Genomic DNA, 21,983 nt, shown 5'->3' with positions numbered 1-21,983 from the left:
GCCATAGCACAAGGCAAAAAAGAAAAAGGAGAAAAATGAAGAGAAGAACCCATCCCGCCGTGTAGTAAAGAAACTATGATCGGCCTCGCCTATCTCAGCGACTGGAGCCAGGCATCTGCTTCAGCAGGGGTATCGAAAAACTTCACTGAACCCCCATGTTGCACCCGCAGCCGACTAGGATAGAGCATGGAGTATTTCAAATCTTTCTCTCGCAGCCGTCTTCTGATGTCCGTAAAGGTCTTGCGCCGTCTCTGCAAGTCAGCCGAGAAATCAAGATACAGATGCACCACTGTGTTCTCAAAAGGCAGGGTCTGGTGTTTACGTGCCTCGCGCAGAATACAGTCCCGGTCCCTAAAATTGAGGAATCGTACCAGGAATGGCCTGGGCTGAGCCCCCGGCGGCCCTCGGCCAGTGGGTACCCTGTGAGCCCTTTCCACCACGTAGGTCGGGGAGACCTCGGTCAAATGAAGAAGTGATTTAAAAAAGCTCTCCGCAAACTCAGCAGGGCGCTCCCCCTCAGCCCCCTCTGGGAGGCCCAGAACTCTGACATTGTTCCTCCGCATGCGATTTTCTGCGTCGTCAGCTTTCGCCACCAAATTCTGAACAGTGCACTGCAAAGCATGGATGGCTTCATCATGGCGGCTAGAGGCGTCCTCCGTTGCCGAGATCCGGGATTCGGTTTCAGACAGTCGGCCCCTAAATTTGTCCAAATCAGCTCTTATGAGATTGCACTCTTCCGCCAAATGGTCTATGCGGACCAGCAATGATGTTCTGCTTTGCTCGATTGCCGCAAGAATGACAGTGGTATCATTGGCTTGAGGGGTAGCAGGCACGGGCGGAGCAGCCGCCTGCGGTGCCGCCTGTTCCATATCTGCCATCAGCGCCTTAAATTGGTTCAAAAAATCGCTAGGGCTCTGTGCAGGCTGCGGCGGTGCCTTCTTAGCAGCAGACTTGCCTTTGGAGGGCATGAAGGAGCAGGCAGACAGACTGAGAATATGCAGGATGATATGCAGGCAGTAAGGTGCGCCCCTTTAAGAGTAGAGCAGCCACAGAGCGAACAAACAGCTACAAGAATGTATAGTGCAGCGCAGTTCTTTGCGTGGAATAAGTGCAGCAGAAGGAGTCAGCAGCAGCAGACAGTCCAGCAGATTGCACACAGAACAGGATGTGTCCCTTTAAGAGAGTCCAGACAAGAGCCAGTGTGAGAAAGCAGCAACACTGCCAATAACTGTCTCAGGCCACCACCTCACTCCCTCAGTCTCAGTTCTGGGGCACCCTGCAGCGAACCCCAATTCCAAGGCTCACCTCTCCTCCTGGGTTTCGGCCTCCACACACACTGGGCGAGCTGCCGCCACGCGGCCGGCTGCCGCGGTGCGATCCGAACGCGGCCGCGACAATTTCGGTGAAGGGTCCAGTCACCGCTCCCAGCGCACGTCCGCAGGCTCCACTCCCGTACGGTCCGCTCACATATGTGCTCCGCGATAGCGGCACTCCACCGCGGGCGTCCCGGAGGCTTCACAGGCCTCAAAGATGGCGGCCGGTCTCCACCAGGCAGCTAGGCTGCAGCCGGCCGGAGCTCCAGAGACACCGCCGGGCTCCGAAATAGACAGCCTAGCTGGTTCCGAGGATGGTCCACAGTATAGGGGGGAGGCTAACAGCGTCCCCGGGTCCGTCAGCAGAGAGGATGGATCAGGATAAAAGGATGCCTGGAGCTCAGTCACCGTGCGTCCTCCCTGGTTCACATCCGGCCACGCCCCCCCACCCCTTGTTTCTTTGACACTGCTTGGGGACGTCCCTAAGGTCAAGAAGAGCTGCTGTGTCCGTCAATTAACGATAGAGAATATAGGATTTTTGTACTCGCCGTAAAATCCTTTTCTCTGAAGTTCATTGATGGACATAGCACCCACCCCTCCTATTTCTGTTTGTACTGCTTTTGATGAACTGAGCTGATGGATGCAGTGTGAGGGGTTATAGCCAGTAGGACCGCCCCCTGGGTGGTACTGTGCAAGTGTTGCTGTTTTTAACACTTTCTTCCTAGTCCTCTCCTAAAGGGGCAATATAACCCTAAAGTCAAGAAGAGCTGCTGCGTCCGTCAATGAACTTCAGAGAAAAGGATTTTACGGCAAGTCCAAAAATCCTATTTTTAGGGGGTTAAAAGTGTCACAACAGCTGTAAAAGTCCGCTAAAACGAGCTGCGCTTTACTGCTAATGGCCAGCGCTTTCAGTGTGAAAGGGGTCTAACAGAAGCTGGTGTCCAGAAAAGACTGGAAAAGCTTAACACAAATCACCAGGACAAGGCTTACATCTGAGTGTCTTCAAAGAACTCAGTCAGGTTATAGCCAGACTGCTGTCTATAAAGATTAGGAGTAACATGCTGACAGGAATGGTACCAGCTGATTGGCAAAAAGCCCACGTAGTACCAATATTCAAAAAAGGGCAGAGATGTATATTTCTGGAAACGACAGGCCTGTCAAATCTAACAATGACTGTATGTAAACTAATGGGAGGGGATGATGGGGGGACTACATCCAAGAATTTGCTGATGAAAACCGTATCAGTAGTAATTGGCATGGGTTTAGGAAAGGTTGTTCTTGTCAAACCAATCTGTTAACATTCTACAAGGAAATGAGCTGCCATCTAGATAAAGGTAGGCCTGTGGATGTGGTGTTTCTAGATTTTGCAAGCATTTAATACAGTCCACACAGTTTAATCTACAAACCAAGGTCTGTAGGCATAGCCTATAGGGTTTGTTCTTGGACAGAAAACTTGTTACAAGGGTGCGTCCAAAGGGTGGTGATAGATAACGTGTGCTCAGACTGGTCTGGAGTGTTAATTGGGGTACGCTAAGGCTCTGTCCTGGGTCCAACTCTGTTTAATTTATTCACACATATATAGAGATATATATTTGGTATAAATAACCCAATCTCTGTTTTGTTGACACAAAAATAAGCAGGGCAATAACCTCACAGCAGGACATAGAAACTTTACAAGAAGACCTCAATAATAAATTAATGGGGTGGGCAACTACATGGCAAATGAGGTTCAATATTGTAAAATGTAAAGTAATGCACTTGGGGGGGGCTAGAAATATAAACACAAGTTGTTCAACAGAGGGAGAACCTCCTGAGAGAATCCAGGAGGGATAAAGATCTGGGGATCCTGGTAGAAGACAAACTGAGCAATAGCATACAAAGACATACCACAGCAAGAAGATTATTCGCATGCATTAAAAAGGGCATTTACTCCAGGGATAAAATGATCCTGACACTTTGTAAAACTCTGGTCTGGCCGCATCTGGAGTATTTCGTACATTTCTGTTCACCAGTCCTCGGGAAGGACACGCTGGAACTGGAGAGAGTCCAGAGAAGGGCAACAAAAGTAATAAGGGGACTGGAGGACTTCAATGACGAGGAACATAGAGCTGCAAGCAAACAAAGTTTAATTATTAATGGTTTATAAAATAGAAGTAAATAATAATAAAAATTGGCAGGAAAATTTTAATGGAGAATAAGGAGCTAACAGGGCTGAGTAGAGTAAATTTAAGGGTTAATAAGGGGCTAAACAGAGGAACAATTTAATTTAAAAAAAAACACTTGACGAGGTTGCTTTAGCCCTCTTCTATTTTTACAGAGTTAAAATGCACCCCGTTGATTGTAATGTGCTTATAAAAAAAAAATGTGAAAAATCTGCTTTTTTGGTCAATTTATGCCATCTCATGCGCGCAAAAGCCAATTTACATATTGTGCAGAACAAGAATGCAAGAAGTTTTGTTTTTTTGTCTGGTAAAAGTAGATGCTCAAAAAGTTGTATCATCTGCAAGAGGCCTTAAAAGAGAAGCATGGGGTTCCCCCCCCCCAACCTAGGCCGATGCTGCATCTGTCCCCCGGCGCCTCTGCACTGAGAACCGAGCCATCGAACACCACCGATGGCTCTGTTCGAGCTGCTGCCTGACAGGCTCTCCTCTCTGCTCCTCCATGCTCACTGGACCGCTGAGCTGTGGAGGGACGGGGACCATCTGTGGAGGGATGGGGACCATCTGTCTCGGCGGCTCACTGAGAGGCTGACACAGGCATCCGTCCAGGCACCTGGCAGATCCAAACTCGGATCTTCCACAATCGGTGGTGACAGCAGGAAGATTCTTGGACATGCACCTTGGTGAACATAAATATACAGGGATATGGGAAATAATTATCGACATGAACACACTCGCTCTGCTTATATGTATTGCATGGACAGCAGCTCTGTTCCCAGTGCCTGCGCTCTTTCCCTCCGCCGCCTTCTGTGTCTGACCTCCATCACGCTAATGGAGCAGGGAAACCACGGACACTGGAGCCCCCATGTCCTTAACCCAGGTCCCCACCTCCTTCAGCCTGCTCCAGAAATACCCCAGGGGAAGGGGTCATGCGGCTCTGCGCCCAAATAAAATATCTCCCTCCCCCCACAAATAGAGCTTTCTTTTGAGGGTATTTGATCACGATTAGCGGGACTGCGACATCGTGGCGGACAAATCGGACACCTAACTAACACTTGACACTTTTTGGGCACCTGTGACATTCTTGTAGTGATCAGTGCTTAAAAAAAAAAAATGCAGGGTTGCTGTACTAATGACACTGGCAGGGAAGGGGGTTAACATCGGGGGCGATCAAAGGGTTAAACGTGTTCCCTATGAGTGCTTTCTTTTTTTTTTTTTTTTTTTTTTTTTTTTTCCATAAAGATTTTATTAGTTTTCAGAAAAAAGTACAGCAAAATGTAACAAAATAACAATATGACCAAATGAGTGATAGGTTTCAAGACAAATTATTCCAGGCAAAAGATTACACCAGCATGGTATCATAACTGTCAAATGAGGTTGTTTATTATTATTTTGGCAACTATTCCGGGGCCATCTGTTGGGGCATTGGTGTGTTGGGTTGGATTCACCCACTTGTCCACTTCTGTAGTCATGGACATGGGGCACGGCTTCAGGTAGTAGTACCCTGACCAAGCACCCTGTCCGTCAGTTGTAGGGTTCAGATTGTGGCAAGTAGAAGAAAAGAGAAGATAGAGAAGGGTAACGGGGGGGGGGGGGGGTATAGGGTGGGGGAAACAGGATGGGGAAGAGGGGTGGGGTCCTGCTCACTTCCCCCTCTGTCTACCGTCCACCTGTTGCAGTCACTAGGTCTGTCGGCTCCCCAGAAAGATCCCACTATAGGGAAGTTGTTCAATGGCAATCAGTTATATAGTCTGTTTATGAGTGCTTTCTAACTGTGGGGGATGTGCTTTAACTAAAGGAAAACAGAGATCCGTGTTTCTGCTTAGCAGAAACGCACAAGATCTCCATTTTCCCCTCCTGGCAGAACAGCGATCTGCTTTGTTTAGATGGGCAGTTCGCCATTTAGACTCTCCTCAGAATGATCCCTGGTGGCCTGAGCTGAAGAAGGGGGGGGGGGGGGACAGGTACGTGATTTTGGGCTTAAGGGCCGCTCTGCCACAGTATATGTATGTGGGGTGGTCCTTAAGCTCTTAAAGACCAGATGGATAGTAAGAGAGAATGAGAGACCAAAAAATATGGGACTTCATGGGCACCGTATCAATGAGTAGACATGTAAAAATTTAATATATAATTTATTAAAGAATAATGTTAAGAACATCATAAAACATCAATAATAACCCCAATTTTAGATGAGCGAGCATACCCACCCCCTAAACATAGGTAAGGAGCCTCCAAAATGTAAACAGTGGTGAATATGTAGCATAATGACAAATCTCACCAAACACTGGTAGTGAGCATATGTAGCTATATCTGTAGAGGGGTAAGTAGCTTCACGCTAGATGGAATGAACTGTGCTCAACATGTTTCGCTTCAACAAATAATGCTTCAGGAGCATGAGGGGTTAATTATGGTTTAAAACTCAGTTCAGGGGTATACACAGTTTTATTATAACAAATTTCAAATGTAATATACAGTACATACATATTACATAAGAGGTAGATAACCATAAGTACATATCTACAGAAAACGTGTGAATCAGGTAGAGCGAGGGGCAGAGCCACTGGGGTAAGCATGACTCCCTCTTGTTCTCAGGACCCGCTAACAGGCCAGATTTTAAGTATTACCTTGGGGATATTCAGACTAGAATACTGCAATCACTGGGCAGCAAATGATATCTCCTGTGATACCTGGCCTGCTGGTGGGTCCTGAGGACAGGAGATGAGAACCACTGTCATAGAGGAGAGCGGGGCTCTGACAAGTCTGTCTCTTCACAGTGGGTGGAGACGGACCTGTCATCCGCCTGCTCAGCGGGGATCAGCAGGTCGATCCCTGCTGAGCAAAGTGGTGTTCGTACACGGACATACTCATGTGAATGGACCCTTAGACTTTTCCCTGCAGTAAGTCTCCTGCCCTGATATTCGTTTTTTTGCAAAATTTTATATAATGGGGTCTAGCATATCTGTGATATTTATGGTCAGCCCTATTGGAGGAGAGGTCTCCAGGCTCTGTTATTGTCCCTCCCTGTTCTGGTAAATACTTGCTAATCCTCCCTTATGCTGTCCTAGAAGACAATTCATGAAATCTGGGGATCGAAAGGGTAATTATTTTTGTAGGGCTTCCAGGACGGCAAGATTCCCGCCCTTTTTGTTATGTTTTTGTTTTATATATGTCTTGTTCAGGTTTTGTCCTTTGATTTTGTCCTCAAATGACTAATTTTAAAATCATTACCATTAAGTTTATCTCAGGATTTGCTTAGTGCACATTACATTTCTTGCTATTTTTGTTGAATAAATAACTGACGAGGCAAATTTTCCTTGTGTTCTTATTCATGTATACCGCCTTTATCTGTAGGCAGCATTTCAATAAATATCTAATGTTCAAATATGTTGGAACCAACAATTTTCATGGGATGTACTTAATTCTTTTTCATTTGAGTGTATATTATCCCACTTTTTCTTTTTCCCTTCATCTTGGTCGTTTTTCGTAATAAAGTCGCTGGATACAGTAACTTTTTGTAAAATATATACAGTAAGTCGTTCTAATGTCCACAGTGTTGTGGCAAACGTCACAAGGCAGTGTAACATCAGGGGAGACTTTTTAAAAGGCTAAATCTGTTATGTTACATAAACTTTACCATTTAAAAGTGGGCAGTGTTGCTTACATCTAAGGGCCTATTCACACTATAGCACTGCATTAAAGCTGGCACATGCATTCCAAGATATCGCCAGCACACCATATTCAGATAAACACTTTAATGTCGCTAACAGAAAACCGCGTGGTTTTGGGGTTACTAAGGGCCTCTTCCTCGGACTGTAGTGATGCAGGCACCTCAACACGCATTATTAGCATTATGCCATTGGTTAATGTGAATTGCGTTGTCAGTATATTTAAATGAGCTACCCAATGCATGAAGACCTGTAACATTTTTGGCAGCACCCTGCATTGCACGTTACTGTGTGCCCATCAGCAAGAGGCATTGGGGTGCTATTTAGAGTGAACGAATAGCACTGTATCACACCAATATTCTTTGACTATGCAAAAATCTGTTTTAGTTGAAAATTAAAAATTATGGTTGCATATCTGGTTATTTGGTATATTAAGAAAATGTGAAATACAATTCTGATTATGGCATGGTGTTTAAAGTTTCATAGTTTTCTGTATTTTATTCTTTACGTTTTTGCCCCATCCAGCTGAAGTGCTAATATTTTCATTTCTATGTTTCCTGTACAGATGTTCGGTTCCTACTCAACAATGACAATTTACTCAGGGAAGGTGCTGCTCAGTAAGTGTTCCTGTCGTTACAGTTCTTCCAGAATTTCTAACAGTACAGCATACAGTACAGTGCTGCAATAGCCCACATTTTGTATTTGAGCCAAAAGTTGATCAGTGTGAGTACAATGAGGGTTTATTAAAGTCAATGAACATTACAGTATATAGCGACAGATACCGATGGTCTTAACCAGAGAATATTTACATTTTCCAATGCACTGACAGTATCATAACTTTATATAGAAGAAGTGTAACTTTGGTCAGTTTGGCCCTGCCTTGTTCAGAATCATAAGCATTGTAACTAGGAGAGATCTCAAAGCAATGCATTACTCAAGTGCAGTCTGTTGGGAATGGCCTTCATACAGGCTTCAGATAATCCAGGGCAATCTTTAAATTGGTCACACATGTTAAAATCTGCATTTTTTGCTAGAACACTACTTGAATAAATAGAGAATAAAGTGGGTTTGTGTCTGACATAAATACATGTCAAGACTCCATTGCGTGCACCTGTGATATAGCGACAAAACTATTGTACATAAAATTTTTCATTGTCCATTTAGCTTTAAATTGTGGCCCTAGAATTATTGCTCTCATTCTGACGTTTGCAGCGATACCTCACATGTGGTCCAATCACTGTTTAAAGCAGGCAACACAGGAAGCTGTAAGGCCTCATGTACACTGCTGCTAGTAAACGGATGTTCAGAGGCAGTTGGGTGCTTTTTTCAGCTACCTCTAAACTCATCCAATGTTATCTTATATGTACATGTACACAGGTTCTTTTAATGTTGTTTTTAGGCAGTTGAGTTTAGAGGCCTTTTTTGGAAAGCAAAAAAATGAGTTCAGACACTGAGTTTAGAGGCATTTCAAGCACCAAATGCGGTAATTTGCATTTAGCTTCATTTTCATTTTACAGGCAGTTTTTCATTTTTGGTAATTTTTTAAACGATTCTAAGCATAAACGTGGCAAAACGTACGTTTTTAAAGGTGGCTTACTATCTGTCAAGTTAAATTGTTCAGGAGAGGTTATAAAAATGTCCCGTGGATATATAGTTATCTTGTGACCTATTCAGTGTAGCAGTGGTGTGCCAATGATCACTACTAAAAACATGTATTTACTTGATTGCTTTGTTTTAATTTAAGCTATCAAGTACCATGTCTTGCGTACACGAGTGGCAGTCATTTTTGCTCACTACATGTGCAGGATCTGCTTTAATAATGTTTTTTTCCTGCTAGTTTAAATCTCTGTAGTCGTCCAATGGCATGAAAACACCACTTTGGTTTTTAGGAGACCATGGTATCTAGACTTAGACACTTGACGGAGCTTGACAAAATTACATTTTTAATTCACTTAAGAGGAAATAATGTAATTAATGTGGCCTGTTCATTTTGTGATGTGAATTTCAAAAGTACCCTTTAAACCTTATTTATTGTTGGGTATTTTTCTTTTTTTCTTGTTACATCTAGTGCATTTGCACAGTATAACTTGGATCAGTTCACTCCAGTAAAAGTTGAAGGCTATGAAGATCAGGTATGTTCTTGTCTGCATAGCTGATTAATTTTCCCCTCAAAGACCATTGTTGTGTGACCTTGGCACCATTCAAGGCAAAGTGACATGTTCTCTTGATAAGCCTCTCCTATCCACTGTTACTTTGCACACTTTCATGCTATTCATTTGTTGGCACCCTCTGTCCTCTAGTGGATGAGAAATATTTGGGATTTTGTACTCCTTTGCTTAGACTACATTTGGGGACACTGGTCCCTCTCTTCTGGGCTTATGATTATGCTCTTGCAACTGCTTGCTTCACAGCGAAGGCTTGCTGGTCATGGGGAGGGATTATCCTGAGCTGACCTACATTTTTTTTTTTTTTTTTTGCTGTTGACATTTTCCTGTAGGTGTCAGTAAAACCCAGTAGCTAAAAACTTTCTGTTTAAAAGGATTTATATTGTGAGTATAAACCTATAAATTTTATTTTATCCCCCCAGGTATTAATAACTGAACATGGAGACCTTGGTAACGGGAGGTTTTTAGATCCACGGAACAAGATTTCATTCAGATTTGATCACTTAAGAAAGGAAGCCAGTGATCCCAGGCCTCATGAGGGAGAAAATGCCATAGAATCCTGGAGGAATGTTGTGGACACTGCAGTGAGATCCTATGTGAAAGATCATTATCCTAATGGAGTTAGTACTGTAAGTAAAATTAACTATTTGCTTTAATGGAAAATGTCTCTTAATGGTGTGAAAAATTGATTTAAAATTTTTTTTTAGTCATAGCCCTGTAAGTTGCAATATAACTCTCATTTTATTACATTACATTTTATTAACTTAGGTATATGGCAAAACAATTGATGGACAACAAACAATAATTGTATGTATTGAGAGTCATCAGTTTCAAGCTAAAAACTTCTGGTAAGTCTTCTTTTTTTTTTTTTTTTTTTTCCTCCCCCCATTCGGATATATATGCTATATCCATGTAAAGTGTATGCAAGGTAGCTCAGTGGTCCACAGATGTAGCCCACACGCCAGACTGTCAACACAGCTTCTAATTGCAAGACCGCCACTTAGCTTTGTAACTGACACGTCTCCAGGTAAGAAACTGCAACAGATTCACTGAAAACTATGCAGCGAGGCAAGATGCCAAACATGCTGAAAAATAGTTTTATGGTTTATATACAGTTTTAGGTATTGAACGCCCCAGCAGTGCTGAAACTGTATATGCTGCTTTGCATACTCTGTAAGGCTACTTTTTTTTTTTTTTTTTAAATGGGGAACATGCAAACCTTCACATCAGACCCATTTCTCATTAGACCCCCCCCTTTTAAATCACAGCCACCCTTTACATCGTGTCTTCAGCCCCCTTTTACATTGTGTCTTCAGCCCCCTTTTACATTGTGTCTTCAGCCCCCTTTTACATTGGCGCCTTTGTCCCCTTTTCACATCAGTGTGTTGAGTCCCTTACACATTTCATTCACCCTCCACCTTTAACATCCATGCCCTCTGCCCTAACATTTCATATTCCTGATATGTGGCTACTGTACCATGTACTTGTATGCAAAAGTATTCTGTTCACTTTGCTTTTCTTCCTTTCTGTGCAATCTCTGAGGTTCCTGCCAGTCCCTCTGCTTTCCTATTAAAAACTGACCACACTTAAGCATCGGAACACAGCGTTGCCAGTTCCCTAGCTGATCAGACATGTCCAGACATGCCCCCCTGCACAGCCTGTCACTGGGAAGCTCAGTGGACTTCTGCTCCCCACCCACCCACCTCTTATGCAGCTGAGAACAGAGGGAATGTGTTTACTTATGGTTTACAATCACTTTAGTCTGTCAGCGCTTGCCTTCTTTCAGAATTCTTTTAGAATTCATTCTGTCACCATGTGCGGTACATTCCTTTTTATTAAATAAAGGTACTGCATACTAACTTGTGAAAGGAACCTTCTATTTAAATATATTTTTTAATAGTCTATAAAATTGATGGGTGCATGTGCATTGAGATTAATGGTTGATTACATCATTCCAAGCGCAAATTTATTGCAGTCATTTTGTTGGAATTTAGTAACCAATTGTCTCATACTGCATTACTGTTGTTTTCCAGGAATGGACGCTGGAGGTCAGAATGGAAATTTACCATAACGCAATCTACTACAAAAGTTGTGGGAATTCAAAAAATTCAGGTATTTCACTGGCCTGCCTTTTTGTTGTGATTTAAAATGGCTTTCCCTTCATCCATTGCAGTCAGTTTTGTTCATCTACACCACGAAAAATCCTTTGCTGCTTTTATGCAATATATGTAAATGTAATATTTAGCGATCATGATTAACCAGTTGGAGCACATAAATCACTGAAGGGTGCTATTTTTGAAGCTGCCACTATTTTGATTCTGATGTTTAACCTGTTCTGTAATGCTGAAGATGATTTGCGTCTCAACTAAGACACTTCCTTATCTGCTAAGGAAGCTACATGAATGAATAGCAACTTCTTTAGCTAACACTTCAAGATATATATATATATATATATATATATATATATATATATATATATATATATATATATATATATATATATAGTCCTGGTGAAATAACTTTCCTGGCTATGTTAAATTGTGAACTGTTTCAATAGAGAAGTATTTTATCAGCCAAAGTAGAAACACCTGCAACCCTACTCCAGAGAACTGTTTTAGACCCCTTTCACCCTGGGGCGTTTTCAGGTGCTTTTAACGTTAAAAAGATCGCCTGAAAAATGCCTCATCTGCAGTCCCAGTGTGAAAGCCCGAGTGCTTTCGCACTGGGGCGGTGTGCTTGCAGGACTTTAGAAAAATGTTAGAAAAATTCCTACAAGCAGCATCTTTGAGGCGGTTTGCAAGCGGTGTATACCGCTTGCAAACCCAGCGGTAAAGTGCCTGCGAAGCGCTTCGGCAGCGGTGCTACACGGGCACTTTTTAACCCCTTCCTTAGCTCCCACTTGAATAGTGGCACCAAAGCTACCGCCCCTACTTCCCCAGTGTTAAAGGGCTCTAACTCAGCCCAGTGCCTGTGACTTTTTAAAATGAAGTTGGCTTTTAATATAGTTGCAGTGTTTGCTGAATAGCATTGGTAAATTACTGTTTTTAATTTTTTTTCACAGCTAAATGCTGTTTCATTAAAGTCGGGTAATACTTTTTGTAGCATAAAAAAGTCTTTTATATTTTAAATAGGTCCATTATTATGAAGACGGAAATGTACAGTTGGTGAGCCATAAGGATGTTGAAGAATCCCTAACGGTGTCTGTAAGTATTTTCTTCACCCATCCAGATCAAAATGCGTACAGTTCTGTGTTTTATGGTATTGATTGGGAATATGCTTCCAACTCATACCATTGGGGAAGGAGGCTGACTCTGAAATGCTATTTACCTATTTTTTCCCTATTAAAGATGTAGGATACAAAGGTGAATATAGTAAACCAACATTGCTCCCAACACAAATAGTTTAGGGTTCCCAACCTTTGTAGTGAAAAACCAGAGGTTTAAAGAGTCTCACTGTGTTGGCAGGCAATCTGTGGCGTGCCATAATGCAGGGCGCACCATCCATGTGTCCGGCCAGACACATGGATTCCAATTGTTTTTTTTTTATTTGCATGTGATTAGACCCAGTTGTGTGACGCAAGCGAATGACTTAATCGCTATTGTCACACTGATTCTCCTCCCGGTCAATCGAGAAGCGGGTTATAGACCCCAAGATTAGATAAAGTGCTAAGAAAGTGTAAACAGAAAATAAATGGTAACGTATCACATAAACCGGAATATGCTCATTTAGAGTATACCAGGACTGTAATTGTCCACATTAACCTGTACCGTTGGGAGGGGGGAAGGGGGCGTATTGACTCGCAGGCTTCGACAAAAATTGAGAAAAGAAAAAAAATCAAACGAGAACCAGGCAATGGCTTCATAAATAAAGTAGGTAGTCTAAGCGAGGTTCTAGAAAATATGCAACAATTGCATTTGGGAGATACCCCTTTGGACTTTTTATATGGCAGAATAAGAAGTATATATAAATCAGATAATTAAAAGGCATATTTAGGTAGTCTAAGCGAGGGCTCTGATAACTCCAACAAAGCAACATCCATGCTAGATGGGACCTCATCAGGGTTAGAGGTGTGATCTTATCGCGTCGCTCAGATACTGGTGAAGCGTTCTCGTTTGCCTATACACATCTCAACCCAATCCTCCTCTTCCATGATCTTGTTCACTTTCCTAGTCCATGCCTCCCTGTTAGGGCATGAGCCTGTTTCTAGTAGATAGGAATTCATTTCTCAACCGCATTTAAGAGGTGTGACAGGGCACATCGCTTATGACTAATCGTGAGAGTTGTGTGGGGAGCTGCCTCTAGAAGCTGCCTGAAATCAATCTATTTCAGGAGACAATACAGCATTAAGATCCCCTGCCAGAACAATTGGCCCCTCTGCCACCTAGAGCACCTTTGCCATCAAGGTATCCCAATCAGTGATGGTAAATGGTGGTGGTACATAAACTGCCACAGACTTATAAGGTGAATTATCAAGTATAAGGACCATAACCACGAAACTACCAAAGGGGATGTTGCTATAGTTTTAGGCTGGGGTTTTAGAACCAACCAAATGTGAATCCTACAGGAAAATTTGAGGTTTATGTTTCTTAATATAATTGAAGACTAAGGCCCCTTTGATCTCGGAATTGAGGCATCCCACATTCCAAGACAAAAGATTAAGAGCTTGCAGATTTGGTGACATATCTATGAAGAGCTACAGGAGGATAATACCAATTATAGTGGTAAAATGGCAAAGGGCACCAGGGGTGGACAGAAGGCAATTGCAGAAACTGCCTCACACGGAAGCAGCATTGAAAGGCATGCATGCACGGATACATACATAACCAGTAGCAAGTGGTAGGAATAAATTGCATTATAAAACACAGTGGAAACGACAAAACAACAAACCATAAAACTACTGATCTAAAACGTAAGATCGCACATCCCAACCCCCACCACCCTGCCCGCAGTCCCAAACACACTACAGGCTTCTGCCCCAAACATCAAAATCGCTGTAATGGGGAAATTCTTCCCGGTCCAGCCTGAAAGAAAAAAAAAAAAAAAAAGAAGGGTGCGAACATAGTCAGCAGAGCAAACTATGAGCCCATTGATTGCAGGTCTATCAGTGTCAGTCAGATAACACTTGATCAGTTAAGGATCTCCTTTCCAAAAGTAAAGCACATAATAAGGCCAGTAAACTTAAACCAAGAAACTTCCCGCGCGTTTTTTGGAGATGTCCAAAGGTCCAACAATACTGGGAGATGGTGCTGGAACTAATTGGAAAAGTCACCTTGACTACCGTGCCTTTGGCTATGGAGGTCTGCATACTGGTATTTTTTGAACCTGTACTGCTGTCTGCTGCTAAATGCACATTGATTGGCCTATTGCTTTTCTATGCTCGTAAGAACATCGCTATGCACTGGAAAAAGCCAGAACCTCCTTCCATAATGCAATGGAAACGCCTGGTGAATAAGTCTTCCCCTGTACAAGGATACCTACTCACACGGGCTGCCCAAAGAAATACGATAAGGGTTGCCACACTTGGTTAGCTGAACCCAAAACAGCCTAAATAGAGGAGGGGAGTTAAGTCGTTTGACATAGTTCTGCTCCCTCCCCCCCTGAAGGTTTCAAGGGACTCCGATTTCTTGTAGGTTCCTACAGGGGATCAAACCTAATGTGCCTGTTGGGCTGGGGCTACCAGTGATATACCCTTACAGATGTAGCGTACTGAAATGCCATGTTGCAATGCATAACTCTTATGTCATTCGCAATCCCTTTTTGTATACTGTAATCACTGTTGTTATAAGTGTTGTATGTTATAAAACCCTCAATAAAAATATAATAATAAAAAAAAAAAAACTTAAACCAAGCACAAGGAAGGAGCTCCTCCATGACACTTCTATGTAGTGACAATCGGAGATGAGAAAACAGCATTTTAGGTACTACCCAAAGATTCCAACCCTTTGTTAGCTTCCTTAGAAAAAGTGAAGAATTGTGCTTTGCCTTTTGTGCACCACTCTGAGCTTTGTAGGCTAGAGCATGCTCTACAGTAAAGTGCTTCAGACTTTGGAAAGCTGCATGTTGTTTCTGCGTAGCTGCAGAAAAATCCAGGAAGATGGTAATACGATTATTATTGTAAAGCAATTCAAGTATGTTGCAAGCTCTCTGTAGAATTGTTTCTTTTATCTCTGAAGTATAAGAAACGGGCCAGCAGAGGTCTGGGGTATCTGCCTGGCGGAGGATCCCTCAATGGGACCCTATGAGCCCTCTTGATAGCAAACAGGTTGCAAAAACATTCCTCCCCAAAGGTTTGCTTGAGCAAGGAGAGCAGGAATTCCTCGGGGCGCTTGCCTTCTGGAAATCCCAGGAAGCAAAGATTATTTTGGCGGATTAGTTTGGCTTCCTGGGACTTGTGGTCCGCAACACTTCTCTAAGCATCACTGAATTTAAATCTTCCACCGCGCTAATGTGCTGTTCTGCATTAGTGACCATGTGTCTGACTTTGTGCCCATCATCCTTCAACAGTGTGAAATCAACCCTAATAGTTTAAATTTGTGTGGAGAGTCAAGCATGGCAGCTGTTTATGGTTTCCATTATTTGCAATTGTTGGCTCGCCTACCTGTGGACTGGAGCCTCCCTCGACTCTGTCCACCGTTAGCCATCAATGATGGCAGCGAGGCCGCTCTCGCGTGTCTCAGGCGGACGTGTGTCTTACGGTGGACGGGAAAAACCTCCCCCACCATCAGAATACACCGATCAGCACAGCAGCAAAAAGTTTCCAAACCTGTTCACGAAAAGTTGATCGATTTTTAATAATAAGATTGGCGTGATTTGGAATGGCAATACTGTGCATGGATTGAAATTCAGCCAGTTCCTGTTTGCTGTTGAACGCTATCTAAAGTTCTTCACCTTGCTCACACATGATCCATCAATGCCATCACTTCAAGTAATTTTAAATTTATTGCCCATTGGTACAGAAACCTGCTGCACCTAAGTAAATGGGGGCACTTGAAGTTCTTAGCAATGCTGGAGATGTGGACAAACACCTGGGACTCTCTTTTTTTTAATATTTGGTAGACAAACCCACTAATAAACTATTGAAATCAAATAGAAGGGATCGCAAATATATATTCTGAGGGACTCTTGGTCACTTTTTTTTTTTCACAGCACTCCTGCAGCACTCCCCAATAATCATACAAAAAATCTGTGATACCCAACTTATTAACATGGCAGCATCTGAGCCCAGAGAATTGAAAATCGCCCCCCAGAAACAGAATGGATGCTATATGTTGGGTAGGGAACCTCAACTCTCCAGCTGTTTTGAAACTACAAATCCCATCATGCATAGTTTCAAAACAGCTGGAGAGCCGAGGTTCCCTACCCTTTGGATAAGGATACCCTTTCTTTGGATAAGACATGTCTGATTGGAAATATTTTGTATGACCCTTACGTTTTTAATCTTATTATGTGATCTGAGTTGGTTGTTTGCAATTCAAAAACTCTGTTCCCTATGAGGAGCTACCTAACCACAACTATGCACGCATCGGCTTGACTACTGTATTCAGTGTATTGTTTAGCGACTGTCTATGCAATGCAAAATGTCAGTGTCTACAAAGGGCATCCCTCAACCTCCTGTGCTGACTTTACCAGCACTCATTCCTCTACAGCCAGCAGGAAGATCTGGTCATGTGACAGTGTGCAGGCCTAGCAGTACGGTAACTGTTAAATATTTATAAAAAATGCTCATACAGTACAAAAACACCTAAGTACTAAGCTTGTAATTTCTCCATTCCATATTACCAAATTTGTGCTAATGATTATGCATCTACGATTGTGTAGTATTTTAAGTTCTACTCACACACACCCAGGAACTAAACCTCTGGGTGGGTTATTGCCATAATGAAGGCGGGTGTTCCCTCCTCTAGCACTGTATGGTTCACTTTTTTTTCACAGCACTCATGCAGCACTCCCCAATAATAATAATAATAAAAATAAAATAAAAATCTGTGACAGTCACTGCTCCATCCCCGATTGACACCATCTCTTCCTGTTTCTTCCGGGTTCTCCATCCTCCTCTTTGGCCATTGTGCTGATGTAACTCCTGAGCATGTGAATAATAGTTAATGGTACACAGCTTAATTCTCAGCCTCCTTACAGATGTGGGAGATGTGTTTGGACCACTAAACAACCCTCCCCCCTAATTATTGGATCTCCTCCAGTCATGTGCTTGAGCTCCATGTTCCATCCCACAGTCCGTGATCAGCGCTGGCATTGGAAGTTCACTTATTCACCTCCCACACTACCGTCTGAGTTCACAGGAGCCAGAACTACAGAGTAGGCATTGATTGAGAAGTCTTAACTGTCAGCGCACTTTTAGAACAACACTGGAAACATTTGGGCGGTATACATCCTCCACTGTGTTGTTTAGCGGCAGAACCCCTGGGGACCATTAATTTCCTTGTGCACCATCAGTGGTCCGCTGTTCTGGAGGATTCTAGAAGTATAGTGGGTAGAAGGGCAGACCAGGCAGCCTGAATATTTATTGAATTCCAGCCAATTCCTGGGGAGGTGTGCCTATAAGTTGAAGGGAGAGTTCATAAATAGTTTGAGGCCTGGGCAGCAGAGTGCAGTGTTCTTGGGTCCAGTCCTGCAGGAGGAAAGCCCTGTGCAGGGTTCTCTGCCCATGGGGGTAGGAGTGTTAGAGAAGCCTTTTTTTAAAGACAACAAGGTCCCAGCTAGGCTAAGCTGGGGGGCGGATTCACAGATCCATTGTCCAAGGATCAAGCTGGGTCAGGAGGAAGCTCACTGGAGAGAGCCAGGAGGAAGTTGGTGGGAAGGAATCCAACTGTCCTGCGATGATACGAGTCTAGATTTCCCTCACGTAGAAGAGCCTGTGGATATTGGCAGGAGGCAACTGGTGAGTAATTGACCCCCCCCCCCCAATGTAGAGGAGATGTGGCAATGTGTGGCTTTTTAACTCCTGAGGGAGCACAAATCACCAGCTGCATTAGTCATCCAGTGTTTACAGTGCAACCAACAGTTGTAAAGTGCCACCAAAAGGGAAGAGTCCTCAGACTGTTCAATAGCAATTTATTGGGGTATAAAAAGAACCCCTAGATCAGTGATGGCGAACCTTGGCACCCCAGATGTTTTGGAACTACATTTCCCATGATGCTCTGGCACCTTGCATTGTAGTGGAGCATCATGGGAAATGTAGTTCCAAAACATCTGGGGTGCCAAGGTTCGCCATCACTGCCCTAGATTGTTTGTTTGTTTTTCCTAGCCAGTGAAAGAATGAACAAAATCCTGTGTGCCTGGCTGTATGTGCCCGAAAAAAAAAAAGGGGGGAAATAGGACCAAATTAACCAGCGGTTCTTTAGGGGTGCACTGCACAAGCATACATTTTTGGTTGCTATGGGTTTCTGTGTTTTTTCATATTGGTTTACTGAATCAGCAGGTTTTTTTTTTTAAATTCGCTTTTTATATGGCAACAACCTATTCCCATTTTCTAATTTGTACATGTTTTCTATTTTGATTTATTTCATCTTGCAGAATGAAATTCAGACTGCAAAGGAGTTCATTAAAACTGTAGAGGATGCTGAAAATGAATACCAGGTATGTGTCTCATGGCTTCAGGATTTTAAAGCTGAAAACGTAATCCTGAATACAAAACTCAAACCTAACCAAGTTAAAATCTACTCCCACCCCCATTCTAAGACTATTCTACCTACCCGGTTAAAAGTCCATACTTGCCTATTCTAAAATCGCTCCAGTCTAGCGCCGGTTTCCTTGTAGCGGAGCGATGGCCAACAATAGTAAGCCTAAGGGTGATGCCAATGCACAGGCTCTGCAGCTATTGTACTCTCCTCCACACTTAAGCTGCCGTTACAGAGTTCATGTGACCGGAACATGGCAACTTCAGAATACAGTAGGTAAGTATACACCTCTTTCCCTTTACAGGGTAGACAGAATAAGTTTAGAATGGAAGTAGATTTAATCTTAGTTTTTGACTGGAATTACACTTATATTAGACCTGTTACTGCTTATATGAAGTACATTTAATTACTGGCACTTTTTTTTTGCAAAGATAAAAAAATTTGATTAACATTATAAGATGACCAGACTAATTTATAATGGTATCTATTCTTTTAAAACGGTTGTATACCCAAATTATTAACATTTGTCTACAGGTAAGCCTATAAGGCTTACCTGTAGGTAAATTGAATATACATACAGGTTTAGGAGATCTTCCCTTTGCATGCAGCTGCTAAAGTCAGTGGCGCATGCGCTGTGAAGGCCTGGCTGAAGACAATCGGGAGTGATGTCATCGTGGCTCTGGCAAACCCGGAAGACACTCCAAGGGCAAAATATCGGCTTCCTCGGTGTGGACCAGGTGAGATACCGATGCCTTGTTCTAAGGTAAGTATTTCATGGGCTAGTATGTGCTGCATACTAGCTCATTATGCCCTTGCCTTACAGGTTTTTTTTTTATTCTTATTTTTTTTCCCGGTGGGTATACAACCAATTTAATTCATACATATTTATAACTATATGCTTTATAAAATAAAAAAAAAAAAAAAATGGAACATTGGTACAAATAATGCAGTGGGACATCACAGGAAAAAGAATGCATATAATTTGTTATGCTTGCACAGCACACTACAATTAATTCACATGCAGCGTTTTTTTTTAGTAAAATTCTGCACTTATACAAAAGGATGCTACACAGGGTTCTATCTTGTAGTGTTGTATAGAATGATGAGGCATTGATGTCATTCATTGCCTGCATGGAGTGCAGGTCCCAGTATCCTAAAGACCAATTCTAAGCAGACAGCAAAAAAAATCAACCTTACTGGCTTTAACCCTTCCTTACTCTATCCAAAACTGAAAAATGGCTAAACATTCACTTTAGTCTTAGTGTAGAAATAAAAATGCAAAATTAGCCTTTTGAAAAGCAATCAAACTTCATTTATCTTGATTACTATACTCTACCATAAATTAAGCCATACAGCTCCCTCTGTAAACTAAGACAGTGCTCTCGTGTACATCGACTGCCATGATTTTAAACCTTCTATTTCTTCTGGTCTTAGACTGCAATCAGTGAGAACTACCAGACTATGTCTGACACTACTTTCAAAGCCTTACGCCGCCAGCTGCCAGTGACGCGCACCAAGATTGACTGGAACAAGATTCTTAGTTACAAAATTGGAAAAGAAATGCAAAATGCCTAACATGAACATTGTATGACTGGATGGTTTTAGAGTCTGTGCATACAAATAAACATGGCTGCAAATATTTTTAAGCTGCCAACTTGCCTGGTCAGCATGGCCCTTTGCTATAAAAAATAACATTTCTGTAAATAAAATAATTCAGCTACAGCACAAGATTTACATTATACTCTTATTTCCGCTGGTTTATATTTTTTGTCTTGGAGGTTGGTACATGTGCTGCATTTGACTGATCTGGTCTGATTTAAACTTATGCACAAAAAAAACATTCTGGTGCCGGTGTGTAACAAAAGTGCTCATTATGGCTTCAGTATTCATTGGTAAAATGTAGCCTTGTGTAATGTGCTACAAGCCAAAATGGCTTCCATCCCTTCGCTAGATGGACAACAAAGCTTCATAAACCCTTTCGTTATTGTCTTCTGTCAAACTAATCCCTTTCTTTAGGAAAAAAAAACACACAAAACTTGCATGGCCAAGTTCTTATGTTAAACCAGAAAATGCTTGACTATTAAATGCTTTGCTCTTGTGGGGCCTCTTTGAATTGGCTAGACATTCTTCTACCTATAAAGTCTTTTTACCATATAGCCTCCAATGTATTATAATAAGGCAAATTGTAAAGAAAATATAATTATGTACTCTTCATGTCTCAGTTTTTTTTTCTCCACCCTTGAAATGTATTACAACTTAATGTGATATTAAAATGCAAATTTTCTATTTGAGTAGAATTTGCTTGCAGCAAATCATTATACGCTTTGCTTTTTGGAAATTAATTATGAGCTCAATATTGGGAAACTGATGCAATATTCTTCCTTCTGATGTGACCAGCAAAATCACTAAAGTCCTTACAAAATGGGGACTCCCAGTGTTGCTAATCTGTGGTAAAAGATAGTACTAGTAAATGTAAGTCATTGCAGAATGTTTAGATGGAATGTGGTTTACAGAGACGTTGTGCCTGTTTACAAGAGTAGGGGAAGATGGTGACATTTTGCAGTAATCTCCTGATGTGAATGGATTGCTTGAAGATACGGTATCTTGGCTATCAGAAGAAGCAGTGGATCGGCTGACTAGTGATGTTCATTATTAAAGCTGGCCATACATGAGTCATATTTTTTATTTATTTTTTGGGATCCCCAGCAGGCTGCTCGAGGGGAACCCTCCCCCCAATCTACATAATTCAAGCTGGATAAAGGAATCCTCCCCGTTTTACGATTATATTCTGACGGGAGACTCCAGTGTCAGAATACACACTGCTCCACACTGTAGCACTGATCAAATAAGTTTTCCAACAAGCCTGTTCAAGTCAATCATTTCATCACATTATCACAAATGTAAATTTGGCTGGCGCTAAACCAGCTGCGTTTTGCTCCATTTATGGCCAGCATAACCCATTGTTTCCTTTAGTAAATTAGAGCGAGAGATCCAGGTGCTAGGGGCTCCACCCAAAGCTAACATTTCAGACTTAACTGCAAGCTCT

At 42.3% G+C, this 21,983-nt stretch overlaps 1 protein-coding gene across 1 annotated transcript in view; it reads left to right on the top strand.

Moving 5' to 3' along the window:
• The window catches only part of LOC143960254 (F-actin-capping protein subunit alpha-2-like), a 66,444-nt gene extending 45,293 nt beyond the window's left edge, over positions 1-21,151 (top strand). Inside the window, exons 3-10 of the mRNA XM_077468638.1 lie at positions 7,703-7,754; positions 9,206-9,269; positions 9,725-9,931; positions 10,071-10,150; positions 11,336-11,414; positions 12,434-12,505; positions 18,834-18,896; positions 20,372-21,151. Of these exons, the coding sequence (XP_077324764.1) occupies positions 7,703-7,754; positions 9,206-9,269; positions 9,725-9,931; positions 10,071-10,150; positions 11,336-11,414; positions 12,434-12,505; positions 18,834-18,896; positions 20,372-20,512 (758 nt within the window). The 3' untranslated portion in view covers positions 20,513-21,151. The remainder of the gene's footprint in view (positions 1-7,702; positions 7,755-9,205; positions 9,270-9,724; positions 9,932-10,070; positions 10,151-11,335; positions 11,415-12,433; positions 12,506-18,833; positions 18,897-20,371) is intronic.
• Positions 21,152-21,983: the final 832 nt, after the last annotated feature.

Source organism: Lithobates pipiens, unplaced genomic scaffold (assembly GCF_037356315.1).
Source record: "Lithobates pipiens isolate NorthernLeopardFrog02 unplaced genomic scaffold, aLitPip1_a1.2 Scaffold_8, whole genome shotgun sequence".
Taxonomy (NCBI): domain Eukaryota; kingdom Metazoa; phylum Chordata; class Amphibia; order Anura; family Ranidae; genus Lithobates; species Lithobates pipiens.
The sequence above is the reverse complement of the archived record's forward strand: the minus strand, read 5'-3'. Positions and strand labels throughout refer to the sequence as shown.